Raw genomic sequence first — 20373 nt, 5'->3', positions numbered from 1 at the left:
CTTTTCAAAAGGCACGTATTTAATTGCCAAATAAACCTAAGCTTAAGAATTGTAATTGATTGGTGTATTTTCTTCTGTTACAGCATCCCTATCCCTCGGAAGACCAGAAAAAGCAGCTGGCGCAAGATACGGGACTGACGATCCTTCAAGTTAACAACTGGTGAGTACTCAGTAATCGGTTTTGTGTATACTTTTGATATTCGATCAGGATCGATCGAGATTCTTTCGCAGATAAAGATCGACGTGCAATAATTTCTGATACATTTATGGCACACGCGAAATCACTTGATTGCCCTGGAGCGTATTTTAGCAAAAAAAGTTTCAAGATTTATTGTCGTGAATGGAGAGAAAAGAATATGTAAATTGATTTTCTCAGTTGCTTATCGGGAATTGTCTTTCAACGAGAAATGGTCGCTTTGTAGTCAATTAGCCTAAATAGATATGATTCGTGGGATTATTTATTTCCCTCGTTTTCGTTAGTGTATAGTAATAAAATAATAACAATGGTTGTGATTTGATAAATTTTTGTGAACGCAATGTTGGCCTTTAAGTACATGAATCAGGATTAAGTGCGCATCTTAAGCACCTTACGTTTGCATTTTACACGCCTTTAATCTCTAAAAGATAAGTGCCTCTTTGCCTATATACGCTTATACACCTACTCTTAAGTCGCTATTATGTAGCAGTTTTACGATTTTCGTATCTGGGCCGACGGCTGAAGTCGACAGACATCCGTCGGTTTTCTCCGCTCGTACGCTCGAACTCTTGAGATATAGTTCGCCAAGGTTTTATGAAGCGAAAAACGATCATGGTTCTTCTTGCTCTCTATGGATTGTATTTTATTCCCGCCAGTTCACATCGTTTGCGTTTTGACGAGTTCCATATAATTTTCTCTTTTCTAACTGCATAATTCATTGGAATTATAATTTCAAGATAAATGCCTTTTTCACGAATTATAAATCACATTTGCTGACAAATTGCCCAGAAGGCGAGTTCACGCAGAGAGATATAGGCGGCTACCCAGGCCAATATATATGTAGTTAGAAATTCGGCACGCTTTTTTAAGTATAACGGCTTTACTTTTTTAATCGTTATGCATATGAGGAATATAACATATAGTCTATATATGTTGAAAAGCATATCCAGAAATAATTATTCTTTCAGGATGATCAGAAATCCCACATACACTTATCTGCTTCACATGTAAGGGTGGACAATAATTCTTCGAGGTTTGGTTTGATCGTGGTAGGGTTAAGACTCGTAGAAAGCGTCTCGTGAAGGAATAGGGTTGATCCTCTCTTACTTTCGACCCTCTCTATTCTTCGCTTTTACGTTGATCCGACGCGGACTTCGGTATCGTACCATCTTGATAGATGTTTCCTCGAAACACCTGCTCCAACATCCGAATTACCGCAGCGATGCCTCCTCTTGTTTACCGTTAAAATTGTACTATCCTCCACCGCGTACCCCTAAAATTCCCAGCGAGACGAAACCAAGATCCCGAAGTGGAGTTTAATCCTTTGCGCTAACTTTAGAAAGTGAGATCGAAATAATCCGGGTTAGTACTTGGTCGTGAATCAACGGACGCTATATTCGCCTGGTTATAAAATGCGAAATAAATTGCCAAATACCTCAACCCCCTTCTCTAAATGCGTCTCACCACCCTGTCTCCTCTCATGTTCTCTCGTTTTTGGACGTTTAACGAAACGCGGGTGGTTATTCGGTGTATAAATAAAATCGTCGCGACGAAGCTAGTCGTCTACTTCTTTCTCCTCCTCTTCTTCTTCTTTGCTGAGTTTATTATAAGAGATTGACCAAGAAAAGGAGGGGTGGCAAGAGGTATCGCGGACGTGTCGTATAATTGAGCACAAATCAAGTTTAAGGAGTCCTAGATATCCGAAAACACGTCGAGTTTGGTTTCCATTCCAAAATGCTAGCTGCTGTAGCGGATTCTTGGACGCCCACAGAGAAGCGTTAATTAACATGTGGATAGATCATCAGATCCATATGTTTCTTTTAATTTATATGGTTGTAGAGAACACAATTAATTTGTCACCGCTAAATTCGATTTTTCTATCGACAATTTTAATTTACAAATTTTTAGTCGTTTCAATATGGAAATTTTTTAATGCTGAAGATTTTTTTTCTCACGTTGAAGGTGTCCTGAGTAAAGGTGACATACACTTGCAGCACAGTTTAGCATTAATGCTAACAATTTCCAGGAGGCGACTCCTAGGTTGAAATATCTCGTCCTGTACTGAGGAAACTCATGTTTCCGTAATGCAATTAGATGGCGCACACGTCGTGCGCGGCTTAGGAATAGCCGTTCCAATTAGAATACTGTAGGACAAATGAAATAATTCGCAAATAAAATAGACGCTTTCTCTGAGTGCTGCATAAACTCCCCCTCTCCACTCCTTCCCTCTTTAGCAGGAGAGGGATCGCAATTCCCTATACGCCTTCCTAGGACTTGGCCACCGCATACCCTTTGCCCACAATTTTCCGTCACATATATCAGACGTGACAGTAGTTAGAACCAGTGCCAGCTTGTTATCCGTGTACTGTAATGCCCTGCATCATTGCGGAAAATTGTTGACAAGCAACGATGCGAATTTATTGAGCGCAATCTGCTTTTAGATTGGCTGGGGTGACTATCAAATCCCAAGAATGCGGAATCGACGACTTTGGTCAATTCAATCTCTTTATAAACCCGACAACTGTCCAAAGCCAATTTACCTTTTTTATTCTAGATCTTAAATCCTCTTACGAATCCTATTCCCTTTACTCCTGTACTTTCCTCCGTCGTTGAATTTCTCAGACTATTTTGATAAAAGAACATTTTTGAGATGACAAGAAAACCAATATCAAAAGAATGATAACATTTTTCAAAAAAAATAGTTGGTTATAATTCGAGGAGAGGAATGCACGCCATTTTGACTGTGAATGTCAACTATCAACTATCCCACTTTCCAGATAAAGAGTGGCGATGCAGTTGTGGCGTAAATGTGTACTAATATTCTTGCTAATTTAACCACTTTCTCTCTTCCTCTGCCCCAGCTTCCTCTGTGAATATATACTTCGCTAATAAACCAGGCGTTATTTATCGACCTCCCTACTCCGACACATAGTCCAAGGTACTTGGCACTTAGGTAGTTTATTTCTGCGAATGTCAGAGTCACAGAAACTTTTTTTCTCCTTTTTATATCTGTCTCTTTCACTTTTCTACTCTATTTGTCTTGCAATACATATTGCAAGGTGATGAGCTATTTATTCATCTCTTTGTGCAGAACATAATTTTCTCAAATTTTATGTACACTTTACGATACAATCGTACTCTGAACTCCGAAAGTTGACTTTACTTTACACACACACGTTTGACTTGAATTAAGAAAAAGATAAAGTTTTTAACGCAAATGTATTTTAAGATTTCAGAAACCAATTTATACCAAGAAGTATAAAATTGTTAGTTGAAATTTATTTATTCGGTTTACGGTTTATTACGAATGTCCACAGGACATGTTTATGTAAACATACTATTTCCAAAAATTTTAGCCACATTGATTCATTATTTACAAAGAAAATTGAAAAAATACAGTTTTTGACATATCAGAAAAACTTTTTGCAGTTTTAAAAAAAGTTTACTTACTATTACTAAACTTCGTTTACATAGGTTCTCAACAACAATAACCGATAATTTCAAATTTTTTTAAAATTTCATTAACAAATTTTATTTAAGTAATTTCTTGTGCTCAACAAGGAGACAAGCAAAAGTTTAACTTTATGATACGTGGATATTGGCAACACTACTTATACGTTGTTTTTAGGTTATGACCAAGTTAGAACATTTGAAAAGCTGTACTGTAAACTTGAAAAAAATTACTAGCCATTTTTGAATTGAAACTTGATTTAAAATTTTTTTATTATGAGTGTTTTGCAACATTTTTTAATATTGAGCACTCTCTCTCTCTCTCTCTCTCTCTCTCTCTCTCTCTCTCTCTCTCTCTCTCTCTCTCTCTCTCTCTCTCTCTCTCTCTCTCTCTCTCTCTCCTACATTTGCTTTGTGCACATTTCATAAATACTTTGCTTCCTCATATAGAGATTAAGATTTTTTAATAATTGAAACGTTAAAGACTTCTTAATATTTAGTCGTGTAAAATGTTCACTAATAGCCAAAAAGACGCGTCTTAAAAATCTCTACAAAATTAAATAAAAATATATTCATAGGTGTCCTATAAATTTTTTTTAAGCTGTGAGCAAAAAACGATTTTTAAAAAACTTTTAAATGCAAAAAAATAGTTAACTCGAGGGGGTATTACAATGCTCTATAAGGAAGCAATAATTAAATAATAATTTTTAATAACTTTTACAGTAATATCTAAGCATATTTTTGTTGCCTTTCAAATTAAAGCAATGCTAAATGTCAAAACATAACATAAAGCTGATGGTTGAAATAGTTATAAAATAATTGCTAGTTTGTTTCCAAAGGAATTTGTCGAAGAATGTGTTTGATGAGCGAGTATATTTAAAATAACGACTAATATGGTCGTTATTTTTTTTCATTTTCGTCTTCCGCCTGAGGGCTGATCGTAGCCCATCTTCTTCTGCAACGTTTTATTTATTTAATGTTCGTGAAGGTTCGGCGTAACGCGACCGCGAGGATCGTTAACATCGTAACCGTATGTCCCAGAGGTAATTTAGATCGTTGTAAAACCACGAACAAGTTGGTAGTCACCCTTCTGCGTTGAGAAGAGCAAGTATAACCGACTTGTTAACGAGACTGTAACGTTCCGTTTTGCAAAATCGTCCGCGGCAGCGCGCACGCGCGTCCATGCGATCGTAAATTTCCGTCAACCGGATGTTAATATTCCCATCTGAGAATGCCGTTAGTCCCAAGCTTTCTCCGTCAAAGTCAATGAATTGAGCCGAGTTATTCACCATTTCGAGCTGATAAACTTTAAATTTGATTCAATATAAACTCACTTGTGTAAATTATTAGTTTTCGCTTCATACATCTACCTATTTGTCGTAATATTAAAATTGTAATTTAAAATTTGATTTGCAATAAAGGATCATAGTTCCGCAGTCATGAATTTAAATGACCATCTACAACACACGAATACAAAAACATTATATAATATATATATATATATATATATATATATACTTCTTCTACTATTTAATTTTTTTTATTATTTAAATGGCAAACATTTTGGTCAGAGAATGCGATATTTGTTGATAATCAAGATGCATTCCTCTATAATTATTAATTTTAAGTAAGATATCAAAGATACATTTGCAATAATCTCTTTTAATATTGAAGTTGCCTTCATTTATCAAACACTCCAAAGACACACCAAAATTTGTAGTGACAAAAGTATCTTCCTTCGTACATCTGGAAACGCTAAGTATTATCTTTGCCAGTCGCCATGATCGTCCATGAAGACGTAATGAGGTGAGAGGCTACTTGTTACCCTAGATCGACAGACAAGCTCGTCTTAATAATTATAAAGCTTCGGGCATTTGCATTATGATGAGAGAATTCGAAATGATTCGTACAAAGCAAAAGTCCATGATTGTAATTAAAAAGTCTTATATCTACTTTTCATAAATTCGAGAAATAAAAAAAAATTAAAAAAATTTCTAAAAATTCTGTCTAAAGCATTCAGATTAGAAAAGTTTCTATTTCTGAACAATAACTCGTTAGACTTTTAATTAAAAAAATGCCAGCGCTATTCTTTATTTATATCTTATATAATCTTTCCTCCATAGTTTCTAAATTAGATTTTTGGAAATAAACACACGTGCCAGACATTTGAAGCGTTATTGGGTGGTTCTATCAAATAATCTCATTTGGCCAATTCAAGCGGCACCTTCGTCTTTCTCTCCTCCGGATAAAACTACCCCTATATACCAAACTTGAGTGTTGTGCGCCAGTCCCACAGCTAGCGAAAACCCTCTGGGGCGGGCCGTAGGAGTCGGATATCTAATTAGCGGGGGCTGATCGGTAATTACTGCGATTAATCAATCCGTTTTCCATTTGTGCTGCTTGTGTACATGTTTGTGAGTCGAGGCTTATAAGAAGCAGCGTAGGATTGGTGAACACTTGTAATGGGACGAGGCAGTAGATTTCAGAAAGGGTGCGAGAACATTGTGGAAAGGGTTGTGGACGAGGATCAAGGTTGTTCCACTTCGCGTCTTATACTACGATTCTCAATCGGTTCTTCCACTCCGTTAAATATTTACAGGAAGCTTAATGAACGAATTGCTATATGTCAGACTAGCCGAATATTGGATCAATATTTGGAAATTATTTGTTTAAAATTCATTCCTTGGGATGAAGGGAAAAGAAAAGAAATGTTGACATTTAAATATTTATCTCTTATTGTAGGATACAAAGTAAAAGATTGATTTACACGTACAATATGCGAAAGACATTAAGTGCGTCAACGGATTGCACCTACGCTTCAAATGAAGAGGATCGGTAGCATTACGAGATTGACCGGGTTAATATGCATACGTTTGTCGACCCACTCGAACAAAACTCTTATTACATTAGACTTGACACACACGTGCGTCTGCTTGCCCGGTTAGATCGGGGTCGACTCACTATGCGCTCGTTGTGGATCGAAATTGTCATTGGCGTAGGCGGTTCAAAAGAGACGAAAAACAATGAAAGCGATACGTGATTGCTAAAATCTTTGCATCTCTAGAACGGATGTTGGCCGAGATTGAGCAACGGCTGATTACCGTCTGCGTATTGTAAGACTTGCGACTTGTCCTATTACCATGTGTTACGGATTAATGGCAATTTTGTTGCGGAGTCAATGAAACAATTTTATTCATGAAGAATTCTTAGCACACAGTGTCTTCAATTTTTTTTATATTTTCTCCATTTATTACTAGGATTTTACTTGGTAAATCTATTTTTCTCACTATTTTCCAAATGTACAAATTTTAACTATATCATGTGAGATTTGAAATTTTTATTCTCTACGCCCCTGCATTTGAATTGAATCGAATTTAGAAACAGTACGCTAATGCGAAGAGTGTCAAGATACAGAGAGAAGTGAAGGCATATGGAGACGAAATCTCTTGATGCCATTAGCTCCGACTTTGTAAATAGTTTTCGCCCAAAGAATAACAATCGAGTTGACGAGAAGGGTGTCTAACCCTAACTCTTCTGTTCTAAGTGTGAGCTTTTGGATGCATGTGTATATAAGGTTGGCAATCGTGATCGATCGTTCGGGATTTGGTCCAGCCCTTGAACGAAAGGGTTCGCCCATTCTAACCCTCGTTACGTTTGTTTTGCAAGAGAGGATTATCGCATTATTGCTAGGAGAGAGAAAGAGAGAGAGAGAGAGAGAGAGTCAAAAGTGTGGGGAAAGCGGTCAAGGGTCCCGGAATCGGTCAAGGGTTCCTAGAACACGCAAACAGGATCTCAAGTTACGAATCCGACGATTGGTTTTGTCCGAGTCATGATCACATGTCAAAAGTTGTAAAGCTTTGGACTAATGAGTGGATCTTAGATTTAAGATTAGATAAGGATTTAGTATTAAATGATGAGGATGTAAATATACCTTATTCTGTGGTTATTGTTGTAGTGATGGTCTTATTAATGAAGATAATAATTTCTTCAATTAGATTGCAAATTACTACACATCTCAAAGCAATTTTCCCATTCGAGTCGATTGTGTTTCTTGTACTTTTACAAATGACATCATGTCTTACAAGAACTCACTTCTAAATATAATTTTTCGGATTAATATTCTCATATGCTCATTTTCAACAATTATTTTAATTAATTAATTAATGTTCCATTCTAATTACAATTTTTCATAGATTTAAATTTTTGTTAAAGATAATAAGTGTGTTTCTTTTAAATATAATGAATTAAATAATTTAAAAATAAAAAATACTATTTATAATTATCATTATTTAAAAGAAACGTTTGTTTTATGACACTTGATCCAACAGGAAGCCGTATTAGATGCTCAAAGTGTGTTACAAGATACTTCTAAGTGGAAGTTTATAATAAATTATAGTGATTACTATCGCTATGAAATATGTGTGATCATCATCCGTAACTTACAGACAATTTTAAGTTTGTAATGTATCATTTTTATTAGGAATTTAATTCTTAATAATAAACACAAATTTTAAAATGTGATTTAATTACACTCTGCTATTATATGAGTTTGATGCGAGAATATCGAGAAGTAAGATAAAAGTTTTTTTCTTGTTGACTTCCGACAAAGACCTAAGAAGCGATGATCTTAAATGTCGTGTTATTGAAGGTGAAGGTAAGGAAGCAAGTAGTCGTGTTTTACAGCTGAGATGGTTTGAACAAGGAGAACGCTTTTATCATTGCCGCACTCCTTTTCATTCTTTGGGTCGAATGGTTGCGTTTCTTTTTTATGATTTTTAATTTCGAAAGATCTTTTTTCTATTTCATTCCAAATTTGATAATGTAGCTGTATAAAAATCGAATAAAACCAGATTCGGAATTATTAACAATTAGAAGAATTGAAAACTCACATATTTATTAAAAATAAAATGAGACTTGTTTTGCTTAATAATTTATCTTTGAACGCGAGACAGAAGCTCTCATTTCGAGGGCAAAAAATATCTTTCTGAAGACTAAAAGATTCTTGTTTTCAACCCTCTGTTCTTATACTTGTCGATTGGAAATGCTCCATTTTCTCATCTGGATCATCTGGTGTTTTTTTCACGATGAAGATATCTTTCGAGGTATTACCTCGCAATTGTAGGATGATTGTCGTTTGGGAGCCCTGCGGGAGGTCGCCAGATGTTTCGCGGTAGCTCAATCGGACGACCCCCGAAGCTGTGCGACAATCAAGCATCAAACAATTCCACCCTCTTTGTGGTAGATGTTGTTGTTTTCGCCTTGTTCTTTTAGTGGACGAAAACACACACTTACCAGGCCGGCGCTTTTTTCGCGATTCAAGTGAGCATATGCCTTGGTGGGTGGATTGATTAAACCATAGGGAACTCTGAATGAAACAGACCCTTGAGCGTCGGACAACTAAATGGAACGACTCGCTGATCTGTGAAATAATAATTTTGCCCTAACCGATTCAAAAGAAATTAAAATATCATTCATGAATTATTCTTTTCATTTTGAGTAAAAATAAAATACTAACATTCTGTTTCTATTATTTATTTATTTATTTTTTCCATTTTAATTATATTGCTCCATTCTTCTTCATTCAGGAAGAGAAAACTTTTTAAGCTCCTTCCGTTGTAGTTTCTTTCGTTTAACTTTTAATTTTCTCTCTAAGGATGAGGAGTCTAATTCTTTCCAACCTGCAATATTATCTCACAAAGTTTCGAGCGCGGACTTCATATTCCGCATATGAATGGGAAATAGTTGAGCTTTATCCAAGCAGTTCGTAGGATATATCGTTAAGGTTCCCTTTCATTATTTTTAAAAGTCTTTGTTTCGTTATTAAATCGCGTGTTCTTCTTGTTGAATAATAGTTGGGATTTTTATTTAAGTTTACAGCGCAGCTCGAATGTTGTATTTAGGTGTTTTAGATATCATAAATGAAGCAGTGAATCCTGTCGTTCGGTGGCTGTATGCATTTCGCAAAGGAAGGAAAAAGAGACCTGTATATCTATCTACATATATGCTTTAGAGTGGAAAACGAAGAAGGAAGGCAAGAGGTCCTATACGATTACGACGATCCTCAAGTCTCTCCAGTTCCATTCAGAAACTCATTTGATGACCCGTAGAGTCGTTATTGTCTCCAGACGCATTCCCCGTACAACCTTAAACCGGATCACGTAGCTGTTGACCACACATCCGATAACGACAGCTCTGGGAAATTGTTGAAAACCGGCGTCGTCGTTCGTTGTTTAGGTTTACGACACGGATCCTTTTTTCTTTAATAACATCCCTTTCTCACATACACACCAGACTTTGTCATTGATCTTTAAATACGTAATAGAAACATATTAAGCCATAAATGTAAAAATTTATTAGTCACATAATTTATTGTTATTATAACATTATAATTTACACCTCGAAAATTTTTTGCAATAAAAGAGATGATTTCGGAAGACATAGGTTGTAATGTGCGCTTTCAAGAAGATCATCCACATAAAAGGTTACAGAACAAGATATAAGGAAAGAAAGACATAGCAGTAACTAAGTTTTTATTGAACACTATATTACAAGGATGCGATGGCTTCCGTCTCGGTAGTGTCTAACTTAAGAGGATAACCGTATATTTCCGCGATAGGATAAACCTATACGGGACTTGCGCGTTTCGTTCTAGATGGAATAAAAAACTTGCTTTTTTATTCTTTTACTTTCTGGAATTAAGGAATTAAAACGGTGTTAAAGTTTGAGTTATTTATCGTCGGTTTTAAATTCATACAGAATCCTTGCTTCACGATGTTCTAAGAACTTTCTCGTTACAACTATCCCCATAAGTGGAAAACAATTTCGAAATATTTGCAGATGTTTTTTAGATTTTAGACTTGGAAAATCTTTAGTAGTATATAATTATAGTTTAATCTTATTAAGATGTCATGTTTGGTAAATGAATTCAAATTTTGACTTAAACAGTATCACATATAAGCTGCTTATATTTTCTTTTATAGAAGAGATTTATATCCATGTCTGAAAATCCGCAAAAAGAAGATCCTTGAGGTTATGAACATTGGCAAACGTCTTGTATAGAATCATAAGCATTTTCTCTGCGATACATTCGGAACTGAGAAACCTTACGTGCTTTCCCATGGGAAAGCACGTATTCCCGAATCTCAAAATATTCACGTGCGAAGTCATTCCTTGTTTCTATCGAGGGAGGGAAGAGTAGTGAGCGCACTAGCGATGGCGCCGTTTATAATAAAACACAATATCAGAGGATTTCCTTAAGTTGCATATTCAATGATTTCCTCGGAGAGTTCGGTCGCTCTTGACGCTGAAGATGGTGAGGCCAAGGGAGTGGAAGCTGAGGGAAATTGGAATCGCTAAAATGAGCCGACCAAAGTTTCTCTGCTGCAAACGATTATTCGAGAAACTCGTATTGCGATTTCGTTTGCGTTCTGGCAAATGCTTCATCCAAGGAAAAAAACGTCCCTCCCCTGAAAGTTTGATTAATTTCACAATTGAAAGAATCGAAAAGAATTTTCATTATTTTAGAAAAAGTTGAATATATTTTTCTCAACAAGAAACCCTCAAAGAACACAATTATACTGGCAATGGAATATTAATTCAAAGTCGAAACTGATAATTATCAATTTGACAGATTAGAAGGATGAAGAGAGTTAAGTCATAAGATGCGGCGGAACCTCCAATTCAGGGGCATGATAAATATTGTTTAGGCGGTAGACGTGAGCCGTAAGCAATGCTCGGGGCCCTTCGCGAAGGTCGTTGCTTGGACCCCGGGTGAGCGATGTCTCGGCGCACGCCTCCCGTCAACGTAGGTCGGCGCGAAGGAGAATGATGATGACATAATGACATCGCAGTGGGCGAGCAACAGCGAGCAATAGCTGACATCCGCCACCGAATATTCTAAATCACATTGTCCACGTGGTCGTTTCTGTCCCCACTTAATTCTGTCTGTGTTCTCCTTCTCGTCATCGTCACTCACGTTGACCAGAGTGTATTTGTGCCTAAACAACTTATTATTATTAACGTCCGAAATATGGATTTATCAAGTTTGCCACGATAATTCACGTGCTTATTCTCGGACTACGCACGATTAATTTTCATCTTTAACGGGTTTGCGTCAACCTCGCTGTTTACGATCTCAAAGTATTATTAAATTTATCAACAAACTAGGCTAATGTTTTCAAACATTTATGTTAAAATTGTCTCTTGTTGAAAATAAAGGCATTAATCAAACTTTTCTTTGTTTCAGGTGAGTAAATGCATCCAATCAAATCAGCAGATCAGTGAGTTGAAAAAATTTCTAATTCAAAGAAACATATACAATTTTGAAAATGAAAGTCAATTTTTCAAATGAAATCTTTTCATTTTCTTTAAGAATTAAACCTATCTTTTCCTTGATGGAATGAGGATACAGTTGCCAAGAGCGGAGGGTGGCTCGTATCGCGAAAACCTTCTTCCTCTGTGTTATTCTGAGAAGGGGTTGGGGTGAGTAGGGTCTATGAAAAATGATGACGCGGCGCTTGTGAAAGAAATGAAATCGGGTCGGAAAAAAGTTTTAGGGGTTTGAGAAAAGCAGACAAGGACAGGGTTAAATTTGAAAAGGTCGCAGAGAGAATACAAAAAATGTGTTACTAACTTTATTTCAAATTTAAACCATCTTTTCAGTTTCCTTTTAAATAATCCTGCAGCTAAAATGAGTTCTCACACATTTCAAGTTGCTTTTCATTTACGAAATTTACTTTCTTGAGATCTCTTTTTAAAAGTGCGCTAGAGCTGAGAAAAGGGTAGAGGATCTTTTACAGCTGTCTCTTCTCACAGTAAAGCTTCTAAGGGATGGGCGTAACAGGGGAACAGTAATCGGCCTTTGCGGGCTCGTAAACATTGTGGGTTACAACTATAATCCAAACCCTTACAGCTGACCAGGAACTTGGACGAGAACACACACAAACACACGTACCTTAATGGGTCAGGTTACTGAGTTTGATTCCTTCGGGGGTAGTTGCCCTCATTGACAGTAACATTCTAATAAGGCAATTTAGATGGTGTTTGAGAATTAAAATCTATGATAATATGTATCGGTTTTCCAACTTTAAATAATTCAATTCATCAGAACTACTCTCTAAATCCTAGTCAAATAATTCACTGAGTAAAAAGCGTATATTATACACTTACAGGAAATGGTGAAATTTTACTGGTGTAAATTCAGAGAATCATTATGTAGGAATAACTTCAGACTAGGATATACATAAAATAAGACCAAGTTGATTTGAAATTCACCAACATAATGGAAAATTCAAGACGTCACATTAATAAAGAATGAATAAAGTTTTAAAATTTCGTCAAGAAAGACCTGGATAAATTTGTGATCGAGAAGGGTCATCAACCTGAACTAATAACGATTTTAGCGATCTCAGTGAAACTTTACAATATTCGTAACATTGGGCTAATTGCTTGAAGCACGTCGGCGTTATAGCAGCTCGTTCAGTTCGTGCACAAATGCCATTATTACGTTATGAGGGATAGGGCATATTATAAATGGAAGCCCAGTAGCTGGTCGGCGAGTTTATAGTTTAGACTTTAGGAAGACGGAGTGAATCTCCCAGTACTCATTGGAGGTCGGCTACCGTATAATTACTCTCTATCCTTTAAAATTGAGTCTTTACATTCTTAAAGCATCTTCATTCTTCGAAAAATTTCGCTACATCCTCGTTCCAAACATTCTTTCATAAATATTGTTTTTTACCACCTTTTTCTCATTTTTATTCACAGCGAGTATTCTTCGTGTAATATTAAGTGGAGTGTTAACTCTTGCTTTATTTTTTACAACGTCTCTTTGACTTAGCCAATTAGTTTTTCACGCTCGTCTCGTCCAGCAGGATCTGACGTTTTACAAGTGGCGATCCACGCTTTTTTTTCTAAAAGAACCCTCCCGTATATAGTCTCTGCAGGTTCATCGTTTCTCAGTCGCGGATTTTGCCACCTGCTCCCCCTCGCGTTTGATAAATGGCTTTGTTCCACCCTTCGACCAATCCACCCTCAGTTCTTAGAAAAAGCCCTTATCAACTTAGACTACGTCACAACCTTCTAGGTTCTGTATTTCCGCTCGGACGAATATCCCCCTTCGCGTATTATCTTCTTTCATTTTTTTTTGTCTCCCTTCTCATTCTTTCGTCACAATCTTTCGGTCCGACTTGATTCTGGTTCCTAGATGTTTTCGGACGAAAGATCCGAATAAATATAATTGATCCCCAAATCTCTAAAGCTTTCTTGAAACGTAAAACAAATTTTTGTCTATTCCTTTTATTCGTGTGCAAAAAAGATGAACTTTAATTCCCTTAAATCAAAATAAAGATTTGTTGCGCAAAAAAAATTATTCTGGTAATTTATCAGGATTACCGCGATTAAATCTTTACAATATTAGAACATGGATTAAATAACAATGTTGATTAAATGCATTTGTAAAAAGTACAAACGATATATGAAAGAATGGATATTTAAACAGAGATTTAGTCTCAGTTTCGACTTTTTAAAGTAGGAGGAAAGTATAAAATTACGAGAATTGCCTTTACTGTTTTCAAAGAATGTTCGGGTGATTCGGTAACTGTCGTAATGTTTGTGCTGGATGCTGTAGAGTCCCGCAAGCTGTGGGAGGCTTCTGGGAGCTGGGGGTTGAAATGACCCCTAGGGGGGTGATAGAGGCCACCTAATAGCTCATGGAATTGCCTCTGAAACACCTTTTTAATGAACTATTGCTGCGGGAAATGAAAATAGGGGAGACGACAAGTCCCTTTCCATTTTCCCTATTCTTTCTCTTCCATAGAATGAGATAACTTCAGAGATTAGTCAATTACTCCTGCTGAACTTTTTTTTATTCAGAGAAAAGAAATATTTGGAATTTTTAAAAATGAAATTGTCCTTTTTCAACGAGATTGGAATTCGATAAGCAGAACGAAACAGGATGAAGACTAAAAAAGACTAACTTGCGAAGAAAAAAAAGCTAGAGGGAGACAAGCTGTGCCCAGCGAGACGCCATCCAAAAACATTCCGGGGAATTAGACGTGGAGTCCTGCCAAAGGATCAAAGAAGGAGGGAGAGCTTTGAAAGGACGACGAAGCGATTTGTCAAAACGCGCATCGCCGCACGCGCTTCTCTCTTTTTCCTTTTCTCTGGCTTCCTCCCTCATCCTCACTCTTATTGTTATGCTAAGTGCGATCATAGATGGAAGAAGCGTGCTCTCCGGAAAGTGATCCAGGCTACCAATCAAGAAAGATGAAGGAGTAGCAAAACTTTCTCGGAATTCCGCTGTCAAAATTGCTTCTTTGTTTATGAAGCCGAACAGATTAAGTCTTAAAATGATTTTAATAAACTAAGGAATAAGAAACTTCTCGTACATATTTCATAAACATAAAGTATCAAAGAATTAGTCACAAACCTCAAATAAATTTAACATTTTAGTGCTTTGATATCGAATATTTATAAAAATAATGAAAAATGAAAAGTTATGTAGACTCTTGACTTAGACTGCGAAAAAAAGAAAATGTTGCCAGTTCCGAGACTGATGTATGAGTGTGTCCTTTCTCAACAACTATTATACGTATTTACCCGTAATATCACTTTGACCGTTAATGTTTTCACTTTGTACGAGCGACGAGAAAATTCTTCTCGACGTCTGCAATGGTCGAGCTTTGTTTATACATAACTCTCGCCTCTGTAGCTACGAGTGTAGGCTTGGTAACGAATATCCTAATGCGTCACCGACTTGCCATATTTTACCTCTCTAAAAAACGTAAACTCTGTAGTCGGTAATTTCAGCTCGTTTCGCTTGATTTTCTCTATGATTTTGCGCCATTAATAAAATTCTTCCCAAAATAATGTACACAGATTTTTTCCTTTTTTGTGATTAATATATTTTCTTGATGAACAACATCACGTAAAAGAAAATTTCATGTTTTTGTTTATAAATTTGGACAGATTTTTTCAAGTAAATCCTGCAGTTTTTATTGTTGATACAAACACTCTGAAAACAGGGATATTTTTGGCCGTTTACAATTGGGGCAAAAACGGGTTAAGAAAACAGTCGAACGAATGTATAAAGGTTGAAGGCGCTACTTTGAAGATCAGACGACTGCAGTCGAGGTTCTCTGTCTAGAATCTTTCTCTCCTCCTCCGACCTTTCTTCATACATTTTACACACTATAAACGTTAGCACGCGCTTCTTCGTTACACGATTACTGAATCATTGTTGGTGATAGATAGCGCAGCTGTTGCTTGGTGCGAGATCACAAGTTCTCAAAATAGTGGAACAACAATACACTCGCTCACGCTTGTTGAGTTAGAATCGAATTTAACGAAAACCTTCTTTTTTCGATAAACTATATTTGAACCAGCAAACGATGTTCTTTTCTTATTCCAAGTATCGATTTTTTATTTACAGATATTGATTAGAGTTGACTCTAAGGGCCAGTTTTATTAATTTGATTATTTATTAATCAGTGATTAAATTCTTAACCAATCAATGGTAACCCATTGAAGAAAAGTCCAATTTTCAATGTTTTCCTTAATCATTGGATTTAGTAAAAAAAAATTAACGTATTGATTTTGTTTTCATGGTAGCTTTTTGTTTAACAGAAAAATTAATTTTCAAAAGTCTAACAAATGTAGGGGAGAGTGCACCGGGTTTTGTTTTTCGATCAAAACTATTATACAATTTTTTTACTAGTCTATTATATAGAATTCATTATTAATTATTAATTATCAATTAATTAAAATTCTAAACGGATATAGAAATTTCACTTGTTTTTCGAAAAAACTTTTTTTATGTCTTTTCAAAAAACGTGGAGAGTTTTGCTCCACCGTTGAAAATTGAAGAAAAAAAGTAATAGATAAGATAATAAAAGATTAATTGAGCGTCCCAAGTCTATAACTCGTTTGACGCTCGGACGCACGCTCTGATGGTAGTCGGATAGCAGTGGGAGAGCCAGTGCGTCGAACGAGTTATGAAATTGGGACCCTCAATTTTAGATAATTTAGATGAAATTAAATTATTTTAAAAATAATAAAACACGGTGAGGCTAAATGTTAAAAAGTTGGTGGGGCTTGGTAGTTCGAAATTCTTAATTGATTCGATGATATAATTTCCGTTTACTATTTTTTAGCTAGAACTATGTAAAGATAATCTTTGTCGATGATGAATCACTTACGTAGTTGAAATCGGTTTCCCATCTCTAGAGTATCAAAAAATTGAATCGCTGAAACTTATAGAACCGGAATCGAGGTGGAGTTGCTTCCTGTTATCGAGTCGAGCGCAGAAAAGAAAATGTAAATCAGAGCTTGACTCTTGGGGGATGACAGAGTGTCCCTGAACGCCCAGGTTGTATGCCAGAGGGTGGAAGGGGTTCAGTTGATCGGCTGAGGTTCTTGCTTAACCGATGCAAATGCAACGCTTGCCGGGGGTTGGCTGTTTCGTCGCCAGGTTGATGTATGGCCTCTCACGTTCTCGCGAACTTCTCTCATCCTGCATCTTCTATTTTCCAACATTCCAATTCACATAGATACTTTGCAAACTCCATAAATATCAAGTTCCATCAGCGTCTCTGAAATTCTTTACTTAAAATTATTTCAAGAAACTGTCATTTACATCAAGGAAATGCAAATTCAGGAATTCGTTTATTGCAAATATTTTAGAAAATTTTTTAAAAACCGTAAACTGGAAGTTTAAAGAACATTTAAATTCTCACGCATGGCATTCGCTGGTTCTTGCCTCTATTTATTCAAATGCTTGGGGTATTTTTGTTTTCTTCTCTTTCTGAATTGAGTGTCCGGTTAGCAGGCTTTAGGCGAGAACGAGTATTAGTTTTTACGAGGATAATACACAACATTTAAAGGGATAAGGGATTAAATGCCGCGAGAGCACCTGACCACCCTCGAACGATGCTATAGCTACATACGAAGGTCGCCTTATAGATCTTCAGAGCTTAAATTTAGGGATGAAAGTAAATAATGCGTAAGTCAAGGGGGTTCGTTCCGTTAGGACACTCATTCTGCTTGCCGGAAATCCACCCTAAAACGTGCGATGACAATTTCTACCAAACTTTATCCAATCTTCTAACTTGGCTCATAAATTAATTTCACTGCAAATTGCTTTCTTATTTTCCTCTAATTTCTAAGTTCCAACTTCTTTAAATCTTACCTACTAATTAAACTAGTCACTTTTTAAGTCAAAACTCATTTCTGTTTAAGTTTTCTTCTAATTTCAAGAAAACAGTAAAATTTCCAAAGATAAAAATCCACCTTAGAAGGATTAATTTTTCTTTAATAAAAATTAAATTTTTTAAATGCGAAAAATCTCAAAAAATGAGAATTAAATTTCAATTTTGTTAAGAGTATTAGAAAGCGCAGATTTAGAACGGTAATTATAATCGAAATTCTAATATTTCGTCGTGTATTCTACAATTTCCATTCAGCATTTAGTATATACTAAGATGTAATGTGACGGTGCTTGGAAACTGTTTTAGCGCTCATAGTGCGCGTCTTTTACGACCGTAAAAGGCACCATAAAGAGGAAAATACGTGCGACATTTGACCGAGAGATGTGCGATTGCTCTTGGGTCAGCTGACGTATTGCACTCTCCCTATCGAAATAAATTGTAATATTCCTCCTCACTATCGAATAAAATCAAGATCGTAAACGAGAGATCGACGAATATGATAAACTCATAATCAAGCTGACACATGGATCAGTTGATATGCTTTCAATAGAAACTTATTAGAATTTTATGGTTTATAAACTATTACTTTCCGTCATAGAAATTGTCAACTTTTGGTTTTTAACTTTCTTCCTGTATCGTTTTCAACTTTATATATTTTTTTAAATGACATAGTTTAAGCATAGGGTAACTGTGGGTAATTCTGCTTATTTTCAGTGTAGGTTAACTTTGCAAAGCTTGTCTGAGCTCATATTTAATCTAAATGTCGTTATTTTAATTACAAATGAAAGTTTTATTATTAAATTTTGCTAATAAATTAAAGTTAGGTTTATTGGGCACTCCCCGAATTTAAAAATATCAATTAAAAAATAATTGTAAATGAGGGTATTGCTTTTGAGATGTCGGTATTGCTGTGTGGCATTAACTAACGAAACACTAATTCCTGTGCGGGTATAACTGCAGAAAATCAGGCTGTGCATGACACAATGATCTGAGTGACCGGTAACCATGAAGTAGCCGGTAACGTCAACAAAGAAGTTAGGTTATGTCTATGCGATGAGTTGCGCAGTCAACGTATTTAAAAATCGCAGGAATACCCACAAGCAATGAAAATATTGCTGGTAATACAGTTTTAAGGAATATTAATTATAAACAAATCATAAATGGGTAACTAAATATTAATTTAAAACAATAAAGCCTACTTTATTGAATAGTAACACTAAATTGTGTATATTATTGAAAATGTTGAAAATATAAACGTTTTCTGATAGGTGTTCATGGCTGCCATATTCCATAATTTCATGGAATTCAGTCATAGTCTACTTTAAATTTAAATAATTACATTAATAATTAACGAAATGCACATTTTTCTTGGCTATTTCATCAAGTAAGATGTAGAATAATTTTTGCTGTCATTTTGAACAAATCATATACTCATAAATGATAAATAATAATAACTTTATAAAAACTGCAGCAATTGGTATACCCACAGTTACCCTATCCAAAAAATGTTATTTTAATCCAGAATTGGTGTTAAACTAACACTCAATATATTTTACCCTAGATGAGGGCGCCACTATGTATGCAAACAAAATCACACCAACTATTTTCTATGAAACCTCCCCTCCCTCTCTCTCTCTCTTTTTTATTTTCTCAGAGGAGTTTTGAACGATTCTTTTCACCTGCGAGTATATCAATGTGATTCACGATGCTTTACCTATATATATATATATATATATTAGAAGCGTCTGGTGGCGATTTTCAAAAAGCACTCTCACTGCAGATAAATTTTCACGTAAAGGCTTTTGTCGCCCTTAGCATTCTACGTAAAATAGGAGTGCTATCATGGAAAGCTTCGATCGAGTTTCTTAAGCTTTGAAAAAGTATCATAAGTTCCCCTTTACTTTCCTCATTGACTTTCCTCGGCTAAAATTTTTAACGAAAATCATTATAAAATTCACATCTGATTATGGTTTTAATTTGTATAATCGTCATTGAAATTTTTTTTAATTTGCATTATAATAAAAGTATTTGACTATAAAAAGTGCACAGAGGAGGGTGAATATAATAAATAACCAAATCAGATACTAGCACCACGAAAATCGTCATATAGTTTTTCCTTTTTTTTTCTTGCTCTTTCTCTTTGCAATATTCTATATAAAAATTGAAAACTAATTTTTTTTTTTATTAATAAAAATGTTTTTCAATTTCAACTGATACATAATTAAAAATATTAATTAAATGAATTCAGCGGTTAACGTTCAATTGAGGCATCTTCCTTTAAATTTCATGCACAAAATATAAATAAAGGATATAAAAGTAGTAAGCGATTACTACAAATAATCAGGAATATATGAAGTTAAAGTTTATATTGTTTAAAGTACACGCGCAGATATTGTTCATGAAAAAATCAGAAATTATTTTCTAAATCATGAGTAGGAGTTTTTCAAGATTCATGAGTTCTTCAAGAACTTTTGTGAGTAATTATAAGGAATATTCCGGAGAAACTTTGGAACTATACAAGAA

At 35.5% G+C, this 20373-nt stretch overlaps 1 protein-coding gene across 3 annotated transcripts in view; it reads left to right on the top strand.

The window, feature by feature from the left end:
* LOC127282118 (homeobox protein homothorax) overlaps positions 1-20373 on the top strand; it is a 388123-nt gene that overhangs the window by 313822 nt on the left and 53928 nt on the right. For all 3 annotated transcript variants that reach the window (XM_051306201.1, XM_051306200.1, XM_051306202.1), the window contains one exon: positions 84-160. In XM_051306201.1, the coding sequence (XP_051162158.1) occupies positions 84-160 (77 nt within the window). The remainder of the gene's footprint in view (positions 1-83; positions 161-20373) is intronic.

The sequence above is a fragment of the Leptopilina boulardi genome, unplaced genomic scaffold, assembly GCF_019393585.1.
Source record: "Leptopilina boulardi isolate dan_hultmark-lab unplaced genomic scaffold, ZJU_Lbou_2.1 LbouV2_280, whole genome shotgun sequence".
NCBI lineage: Eukaryota > Metazoa > Arthropoda > Insecta > Hymenoptera > Figitidae > Leptopilina > Leptopilina boulardi.
Note: the sequence above shows the minus strand (reverse complement) of the source record. Positions and strands in the feature narration are given on the sequence as shown.